This window comes from Lathyrus oleraceus, chromosome 7 (genome assembly GCF_024323335.1).
Source record: "Lathyrus oleraceus cultivar Zhongwan6 chromosome 7, CAAS_Psat_ZW6_1.0, whole genome shotgun sequence".
In the NCBI taxonomy this organism is placed as follows: domain Eukaryota; kingdom Viridiplantae; phylum Streptophyta; class Magnoliopsida; order Fabales; family Fabaceae; genus Lathyrus; species Lathyrus oleraceus.
The window spans coordinates 61,959,496-61,970,258 of NC_066585.1; the positions used below are offsets into that span (position 1 = coordinate 61,959,496).

Below are 10,763 nucleotides of genomic sequence, written 5' to 3' on the forward strand. Positions count from 1 at the left end.
CTCATAACAACGATCTGACAAATTGTTATCTTCTGGTAGAATTTGTTTTAACAAATCAAGCAATTATGTGAAACTTTTATCCAACCAACCACCTTTTTCCTTTAGATTAAACAATTTTAACAACACGGACAATCGTGTAAAACTGGTGCACCCCTTATATAAAGGCGCGTCTTTGTCGCTACATAAAGTATCATAAATATGAGTTTTCATATAAGACGATTCTCCAATATCACGAATCATATCTTCTAGTGATCATCCATATCTTCATCATCTTCATCCATTTGTGATGTCACATTTCGATTATTATCCACTTCTCCATGCCACATCCATGTTGTATAATTGTAACATATTCCATCACAACATAGGTGATGTAATATTTCTTTCTTTGGTTGTTTTTTGATATTCTCGCAAACAACACAAGGACAATAAAAGATATCATTATTGTCGGGAATTTTTTTTCGACGAATTCAAGGAATTCAAGAACTTCATTCTCATACACCAGACCTAATCTATCGGCTTTCATCCAACTGGGATCCATAACAAATTCTGAGACTTATATCAAAAGACTAATGTGAATGGCACACTAATGCTACACACACAACATCCTAATACGGTTACATGTGTAACACCCTGTTTTCATTTAGAATGTTTTACTGTATTTTATCGATTCAATTATGTATTTTGTATGAATTATGTGTTTCATGTGTGTGGGGTGTAGAGGGATGGTTGAGAAGGATAGTGTAGAGGTGGTAGAATAATAAAAAATGTTAGAGTTTTAACTATTAATTGAAAAATGTGAGTAAAGTAGTTGTTAGTAAATTTATTTATTTTGGTACCTCATTTCTATGTGTTTTCTCCTACCATGTTTCATAGGATGGTTTGCCAAAAAAATTGGTGAGTGATGGTCCACTAGCAACTTGATTCACACACAGTTGGTCACATCTAACACCTCAAGTAACATTTTCAACCAAAGTATTAGACATGAAACATAGAAGGTTGAAACATACTCTTCCTAACATGAAGATAAATACACATTTACTTGCTTATTTAAAATCCATGATATTGGGGCTAATCCAATCATGAACAAATAACCAGTTGTTCTCTTTCTATTATCTTGATCACCACTCCAATCAGAATCAAAATAAATATACACCTTGACTTCCATTTTTGTGCTTTGTTGATTTGGCATGAGTACTCCATTGTCATTTGTACCTATAATGTACCTTAGGATCCTATTTGCTTCAAATAGATGACATAACCTTGTTTTCTCGAAGAATCTACTAACGAATCCCATGTTATGACAAATAATAGGTCTTGTATTGCAAAGATACCTCAATGAGCCACTAACATGCTTGTACAAAGTGCCATCCACCACTTCATCTTCTGAATACTTCTTAAATTTGATGTTGGCATCCATAGGTGTGTGCGGAATTGCAATTTCTCATCTTGAACTTCTTCGGGTTCTCTTATGCATATTTTTCTTATGCTAGAAAACTCGATGCATTGTGTTCACAATTTCCAGTCCTAGGAAGTAGAACAATAGATAATCCACAAAGAGCCATAGAATTACCAATAGATAATCCACAAAGAGACATAGAATGACTTGGTCTTATTCACATGAGCCTTTTGTATAAATTCAATGTTTTGATGTGCACTTACTGAAACCTAGCTTGATCGAGAAGCTATCAGTCCTCTTGTTTCCGTGACCCATATGATTGCTTAAATCCATACAAAGTTTTTCTCAACCTATACATCATATTCTTTTCCCCTTTCACCTCAAAATTGTTGGTTGTTTCACATAAACTTCTTCTTCTAGAGGTTCATTGAGTAAGGTTGACTTTACGTCAAGTAAATGAATATTCTAACCTCTATATTAGGGGTGTTGACGGTGCAGTTTAGGATTTTTTGAACCATAAGAGAAAAATATGCAGTTCGTTTTGGTTCGGTTGACTTTTAGAAATAAAATTAAATCAAACTAAACCAATACAGTTTGGGTTGATTCGATTGGCTTGATTTTTTACAAGATTTTTATTGAAGCATACATACACATATAGAGGACAACATAACTTTTTGTTTAGTCATTCATACATTATCAAATAACAATAAACCTCATCATATTTGGACAATAACTTCCCATTTAATATACAAAAATAAGATTAGACAAAAGTGGAATAAAAAACATAAAATGGTAGCAAAAAACAATATAAAAAATATTATAATGAAACAGAAAAAATAGAGGAGAAGAGAGACATTATAGAAGATGAAAAAAAGAAATAATAGAAGAGAATCATATAAGAAGATGTGCGTTAAAAATGAAATAGGAAGAAAGAACAATAGCATAAAAATGAGAAGATGAAAAAGAAAGAATATAAGAAATGAGAGATTAGAGAAGAAGAGGCGAGATGTACCTGCCAAAGAAGATGAGAAGAAGGCACGATACTAGTAGAAGATATTAGAGAAGGCTTAAATTGAAACCCCGCTTGGAGATTTCACCATTTGGCTTCAAAACCAGGTTGTAAATCCACTTGACATCTATCGCTTTCTTACATGAATAATTGACTAGTTCCTACATTTTTTTATTTTCAATTCCTTTAATCTCATAAATCATAGTACCTTTATAATTTTCATATTCCTAGATGAATCAAACTTAAAGAATCTCTTAATTCAATTAGTGATTAAATAACATTCTAGTAGAGAACTACTTGGAATTATTTCATATTGATCATTCAATGATGAATAAATCATTAAGATATCAATGAAATATGTTTGATTTCCACTTAGATGAGAAAGTTTCCAAAAACAAGAATTTTAGGATCGAAAAGATTTTATATTCCCGACTTTTGAAGTTGTTAAATTAGACTTGATCAAAAGACTAACTATGAGGCCACTTGTTGGTTGTGAATATAAGTATGGAAAAGGGATAGAGGGGGAGGGGGTGAATAGACTGATCCCCTTTAAAATGATTTCAAAAATATTCAATATAAAATCATAGTTTAATAGGTGGAAGCTAAGACAAAATAGAGTTGAAGCATGGAATATCATCAATATGAATTCTAACCAATGTATTTCAATGTTATCACTAAGAGTATGATAAAAAAAAATAACTTAAGTTAACTAGGCTAATTTAAGTTGCTTAATTTAAGCAATTTAATATGTCAACATAGACATTTCATTTATCACAATCAACTTAAGCATGATTCGATAGGTTTGATGAAACGCAGACACATGCTTATACAATAAATCATTACAAGCATGATCTAACCTAGATCACATACAAATTATGCTAGGATTTAACTTTTACATGATAAATGACAAAAATTAAAGAGAGATGGGGAAGAAAGAAAGTACACAAAGATATATAGTGGTTCGACAACCATCCTCGATATGCCTACTCTACTCTTCAATGGTTTGAAATCATTGGGAAAATAATTATGTCTTCCAATATTTTCAATAGTTAATATACAAGTATTTTGATACAATGTACTATCACCAATCCAAATGCTAATAGCCACAATGCATTATCCCACACATGGATCCATTGACAATTCCTTATGTTGATTCAGATACTCAATTTCTACACACAAGATCCTTAATAATCTTGATCCAACAATCTTACCATCCATAATAACCCACTCTAAGCTTCCTTTCTGCATCCATCCTCAAACACTTGTCTGAGTGAATTCCATTAGCCTCGAATAATTAGATAACTCTCAACTTTATTCTGCGACAACCTTCACATGGTTTCACCAAAGTATTCAATGGAGTATGTTGGGTGAGAATATGAAAGTAAAAAAACGGTCTAGAGGGGAGGGTGAATAAACCCTTATTCAAAAAGTCATCTTATTTTCCAAAAATCGAATAACATAGGGTTTTTAAAAGCGCGCGTGGAAGGTTTGAAACGAAAATATGAAGATTATAATTTTATTGGAACATGATCACATTAACGCTTAATCAATCTACAAATACCAATTGATGGTTTTATGAAGATACACAAAGGTATTCAATTGATTCAGTTGTATATTCCACGAGGTGTGTTTATACAATGATTCAAGATCAATGAATTCTAACCTCAATTGTTTCTCACAATTGAATCACCAATTCATCTCGATTAGACACCAATTCTAACAAAACTTAATCTTACGTAATAAATTGATACCAATGAATAAATTATAAACTACTCTAGAGTTGAAATATTTAAGCATGCAATATCTTATGAAAATTAAATGCAAGTGTGTGTGTTTATGTGTGTGTGTGTGTGTGTTTATGTGTGTGTGTGTGTGTGTGTGTGTGTGTGTGTGTGTGTGTGTGTTTGTGCGTGTGTGTGTGTATGTATGTATCTGTGTGTGTGTGTATGTGTGTATGTGTGTGTGTGTGTGAGAGAGAGAACACATGGATTTATAATACTTCGGAGTTCGTCCTCGCTTTGCCTACTGTACTCTTCAATGCTTTCCCACTAGAACCTGCATTGTTCATTTTTATTTTGACAAATATTACAAGAGTTCAAAGAATCACTAATCCATAATAATGCTGAGAAAAATAAATCACCTATTTGGATCTTGAATTGTATACATCGTAATTCCAAACTCTTCTGTGTAATCTTTACTCGATTAACGCTTCTTGAATCTTCTAGTATCACCAACCTGCTTCAAGCATTCATGTGTAGAAATCACCCATTGATCCTAACGAATCCTTGAGCGATGAACTATCTGAAAATTTGAGAAGAATTTTGCCTTGTCTATAACCTTCGATGCAGTCACTACCAAAGCAATTTGGAGAGAAGAACCTCATTCTTTTCACTGGAATTGGTAAGCACCAATGACAACAACCTCAATCCTGCAAGCTACCTGAAAATATCAACCAAATCTTCAAGAAATATTAGTTTCAAGATGGTGCTTCCCTCAATAAATTACAAATCCCTCATGATTAAGAGTTGAAGTTAAACTTGAGATTGAAGATGAAAGAGTTTTTTTGTAAGAGTTTTTTGAACTTTCAAAAAGAGAGTGTTGGTTTTCTTCTCTTCACAAAATCACAATGTAAAAGTTGTGTAAGTTGTACAGTTTTTTTAGAAAAAGGTTACAAAAATATTTTATATGTGATTGAGATTTAGCACAAGAATTAATGGAAAAAGTTAGTTATATTCGAATCAAGAGCATTTCATGATTTGAGTCAAATGAGTAAGTGAAGTGGAACAAGAAAGCAAACTGATTTTGACCAATTTCTTAGTTGATTCAAATCAAGAACAAAGTGTGTTTCTAGTTAGAAACCCCGTTATTTGAATCAGGTGTAAATTTTAATTCGAATCAATTCAAATAAATCCAAAAGAGAAATATGGAAAAGCTGCATGATTCGAATCAGGTGTAAAGTCCGATTCGAATCAAATCAAGCAGAGGTGACCCGGATCATTTTGATTCGGATCAAGTGTAAAGTCCGATTCAAATCACAAAATTGTATGGTTCTAATCAATTTAAAAGTCTCATTCAAATCTGAGTGTTTGAAAAAAATTGGTTTGCCTCTATCCGATTTGATTCGAGTCAGGATATGTACATGATTCGAATCATGCACACAAAATCTTAATTTTTCATGATTTTCAAAATATTGAGAGATTTTTCTTCCCACCTAACTTGAATCAATAACACATATGGTTCTTATTTCCACTGGCACATGCAATTGACTAAAAGCATCATGACCAAGTTCAAATACAATCATTGATTTATGCATGTTAAAAACGAATCATTTCAAAAACTTAATTCATAGAGGATGTTCAATTATGAAGGAGACTCAATAAACAAAAGTAAATGAAAATGAAAGTGATAAAGCAAGCAACAAAACCATTTTATTATGGTACTCCCCCTGAATGTATTATGGACATGCAACTACAGAGTATAAAGACATTTTTCTCTCTATTTTTGAACAACACATAACCAAAATCCATATCAAAGAAACGATTCTTCCACCTGATACATAAAAACACAACTTCAATGGAAAAACATGAGTTTCCCTTATGTACCTTTTGTCTACCTCTCATACTCAATCTTTAGAGTTGAAGGTCCATAATAATGGTTCTTGAAAAAGGTTGAAGATGATGAATAATTTCTGGAGAATCACAAAAAAAAACACAAGATCAATATTCTAGGAGGTTAATCATAATGTATCAACAAGGATTTAGGTGTTGGTGAATGAAGAACATACACTAAGTTCTCTCAAGGTTCTTGGTAAATATAGGTTTCTAGGTTCTTGGTAATTATTCAGAGATTGATTAATCTATCACTTGATTGATCAATCATATCACTTCCTCTAGGTTTCTTATTCTTCAACAAGAAGGCACAATGATGATTCAAAAGATGTGATTCCTCACACGTTTTTTGAGATCTTCTCTCATGGGTGACAAACTCAATCATTGACAAAAAAAGAAGAGAAAGATGAATAATTGGTGCAAGAGGGTAGACACACTCTCACATGATGAAACTCTTAATACTACTAAGACAATGGGTTTTTATCAAATCATAAATTAATGATTCGAATCAAAGAAGTAATCAACTTGAATCAAAGTTTGGAAAGAAGGGAAAAGTCATGTGTACCTTATAATTTGATTCAAAAGAAGTTATGATTCGAAACAAACTCTATTTTGATTTGACTCAAACAAGGTAGAGTCAAGTCCCAACTTTCATGAGACTTCATGATTCAAGTCACACTTATGTATGATTCGAATCATACATCATTACAGCCTTGATTCAAGTGTTATAACTTGTGATTCAAGTAATGCTTAATATATTGATACAAAATGAATTGCTAGGCTAAAAATGAAATAAATACATGGATACAACAACTAAGTCAATGAATCAAAAGGTTTCTCAACTATACAAAGACTAAATATAGCTGAAGCGAAAGAATACAAATACAAAATATTATTCCAAATGAATTACAACAAGAATGAAAATAAATTCATATAAAGGACAAAATACAAACACATGATAAATCAAATAATGTATTATACACACAAATTGGCAAACAATCAATACGAAAATAATACTGGTGATGACGGCAATTTCAACCTGTACTTTTGGATATTTATTTTCCATGCAGTCTAAGAAAAGTCTCAACATCCACTTATACATCTCTTTCGTTTCATCTGATACTAATACAACATCGAATATAACAGTATGAGTATAACTATCAGTGGAATGAACATTGTTCAAATGAATGCCCACATAATCATCGTAGTTTTCCATCTGAAATTTGTCAATATATAACACAACATCATTCATAAAACCTAATTCTCAAATTGAAATAAAATTTAACTAGTATATTGAATAACTAACATATTGAAAATCGAAATCCTTAAATTTGAAATCCAAATACAGATAACAACATCAATAATAAAACCTAATTCCCAAATTGAAATTATATAACAAATTGAAATCATTAAAGTTTAGACCCAAATACCTTAGCAAATCGGCTATCAATACAAACACCAACAAACTGTGTGAGGAGCGACTGAATGGGAGAATATAAAAAGTTTGTTCGTTGTATAGTTGAAAAGAAATCTCGTTTTACAATGGTCGAAGAAGAATATGAAACAAGGGTTTCATTCTCAATGGTATGCGTGATTAATGTGAGAATATGAAACTTGCATTCGTTTTACACAGTTCAAAAGAAGATTGTTTTTGTGGTCGTTCTACACATGTGAATGAATATTGTTTTTGTTCTACATAATTGGAACTTATATGCAATATTAATAAAAATGAGGATAGACAGTAAGTTGTATGTACCATATAATTCTACGTAACACTTAATTATGTTGATATCATGTGAGGTTAATAATTTCAATGAGGTTAATAATTTCAACAAATATTTATTCCACCGACTATACAATCGATCATATCAATTATTAACGTTTATTAACAATGATAAGATATAAAACAAGAAATGAGAAGTGAAAACAAAACAAAAATACATGGTGTACATTCACAAACAACAAAATCCCACACCTAAACTCTAAAGTAACCCCCACAAAGAACAAGAACCAAACAATTCAAAACAAAAGCCTTAAAAACATTACTCCCATTAGAATTGAGAGTCATATGTACCTTTCAAACCCATAATATGTGTAACTCACAAACACAAAGTTCTTCTTACTATATGTGTATTTGCCATGACATGAGGAGTGTCCCAAAAGAAACCTTAATGAATCTTTTGCTCAAATCATTGCTTCTAAGCAATGTCCTCCTCATCTTCCTCTTCATCAACCTCACCATCTTCCACTGCAACAGCATCTTGATATTGTTGATACTCAGCAACCAAATCATTCATATTACTCTCAGCCTCAGTAAACTCCATTTCATCCATACCTTCAGCAGTATACCAATGCAAGAAAGCCTTTCTCTTAAACATAACAGTAAACTGTTCCGAAACACGCCTAAACATCTCTTGTATCGACGTCGAATTCCCCATAAACGTCGAAGACATCGACAGTCCCGTTGGCGGAATGTCACAGACACTTGATTTCACATTGTTCGGTATCCATTCGACGAAGTAAGACGAGTTCTTGTTCTGAACATTTATCATCTGTTGATCAACTTCTTTCGTGCTCATTTTGCCGCGGAACATTGCCGAGGCTGTTAAGTATCTACCATGTCTTGGATCTGCAGCACACATCATGTTTCTTGCATCCCACATTTGTTGTGTCAGTTCTGGAATTGTGAGGGAACTGTATTGTTGAGAACCCCTTGATGTTAAGGGCGCAAAACCAACCATGAAAAAGTGTAGACGTGGGAAAGGAATGAGATTAACCGCTAGTTTTCGAAGATCCGAGTTGAGTTGGCCGGGAAATCGAAGGCAACACGTTACTCCACTCATTGTTGTTGAGATCAAATGGTTCAAATCACCAACTACACCATCAAAATATGCATATACATTAATCTACAAGTCAATCATATAAGCAACTTAATTTGCAGCTTATTGCATAATAACTTATCATGATGAAGATAGCTGAAAACAACTTATGAACATGTCATATTTCGTAAATTCTTCCGATATTACGAGGGGTTATATTAGTATATAAGTTCAAATAAATCAATCCAGATATGCTCGAGTGCTTCATATGAATTGTGAAATTTCATGAAAACACTTACAACTTGGATTAGTGAGCTTGAGAGTTCTGAAACAGATATCATAGAGTGCTTCATTATCAAGAACCATGCATTCATCAGCATTCTCAACTAGTTGATGAACTGAGAGAGTTGCATTGTAGGGTTCCACGACTGTATCAGAGACCTTCGGAGAAGGAAACACTGAGAAAGTCAACATCATTCTATCAGGATACTCTTCTCTGATCTTTGAAATGAGCAAAGTACCCATTCCTGATCCAGTTCCACCTCCCAATGAATGACAAATTTGAAAACCTGTCAAAAAAAGTATGGACAATATTAAATCGCGACCGGAATTTAAACTTTCGCGATTGTAATCCAGATCTGCCTATGCTTATGCAAAACAATAGTATGTCTCAATATACTAAGAACTGGGCGAGTGAAGTACCTTGCAAGCAATCACAATTCTCGGCTTCTTTACGAACAACATCGAGGACAGAATCAATAAGCTCGGCTCCTTCGGTATAATGTCCTTTAGCCCAATTATTACCAGCTCCATTTTGTCCGAACACGAAGTTATCGGGCCTAAATATTTTTCCGAACGGACCGCAGCGCAAACTATCCATAGTACCTGGTTCAAGATCCATAAGAACAGCTCTAGGAACATATCTTCCACCACTTGCTTCATTGTAGTAAACATTCACCCTCTCAAGTTGAAGGGGTGAGTTTCCTACATAACTTCCAGAAGGATCTATCCCATGTTCATCACACATAACCTCCCAAAACTTTCCACCAATTTGATTTCCACATTGACCAGCTTGTACATGAAGGATTTCTCTCATTATGAAGTTTTTAATGATTTCAAAGAAGAAGAAGAAAACTGGAACACTGAGATGGAATGAATGAAAGTGGGGGTATGAATAGGCTTTTGTAGGTAGAATGATATACAAGAAAAGATAGGGTGATAATATTGAAGAAATTGGTATTTTTCTAATTATGTAAAATGGAAAGAAAAATAAATAAAAATGAAATTTAATGAATAAGTTAATGTGGGTCTGTTGGGAAGGGGGCATGTCAAAGTCTGAATAAGATGAATGAGCTGGAAATAGAAGGTGACAAGAAGTTGCAATTGTATAATTGATTTGTGAATTATATGTTCTTCCTACCATTTGATATCTTATCTGTCAATATGATTCCAAATTGTTTAATTTTTCTGTTTGGTCATAGTCTCATAATACTGTTTTTGATTAGTAACTTGACAGCGAGTTTTCATCTAATTTGTTGGACAAATCATGCTTATTATTTAATATTATAGGTTTGTGACATGATACGAATTACAGGCTTTCTGGTAATGTTTTTTGACATGCTGCGTGTTACATATACTCTGCCAAGCAGTAGTTAGGTACAGTTCACGTGTGGTGTGGGAATTAGAGAAGTTAACTATTTTAAAATGTTCATGCAGCCGACAGGAAGATTTGTTTTTTATCATTGTGTGCCGTTTATATACAAAAGAAAAAAACTGTATTATTCTAAAACAAAGAAAAAAGCTGTATTTATAAGTTTATATATTAGAATATCTTAATGAATAACTAGATTACACGTGAATTTGCACATGCATAAAGTTTTGTCAATATGTTTTGACTTTTTTAATGCATTATAGAGTAAATTATTGCATAA

The 10,763-nt window shown here is 32.8% G+C and overlaps 1 protein-coding gene across 1 annotated transcript; it reads right to left on the minus strand.

Annotated features, from left to right (window-relative positions):
- Positions 1 to 7,874: 7,874 nt before the first annotated feature.
- On the minus strand, positions 7,875 to 10,087 carry LOC127105570 (tubulin beta-1 chain). The gene is made up of 3 exons (XM_051042762.1): positions 9,535 to 10,087; positions 9,132 to 9,401; positions 7,875 to 8,888 (listed from the first exon to the last, which is right to left on the minus strand). Exons 1-3 carry the CDS (start codon positions 9,926 to 9,928, stop codon positions 8,212 to 8,214), a joined length of 1,341 nt encoding a protein of 446 aa, XP_050898719.1. The 5' UTR covers positions 9,929 to 10,087; the 3' UTR covers positions 7,875 to 8,211.
- Between the last annotated feature and the right edge of the window lie 676 nt (positions 10,088 to 10,763).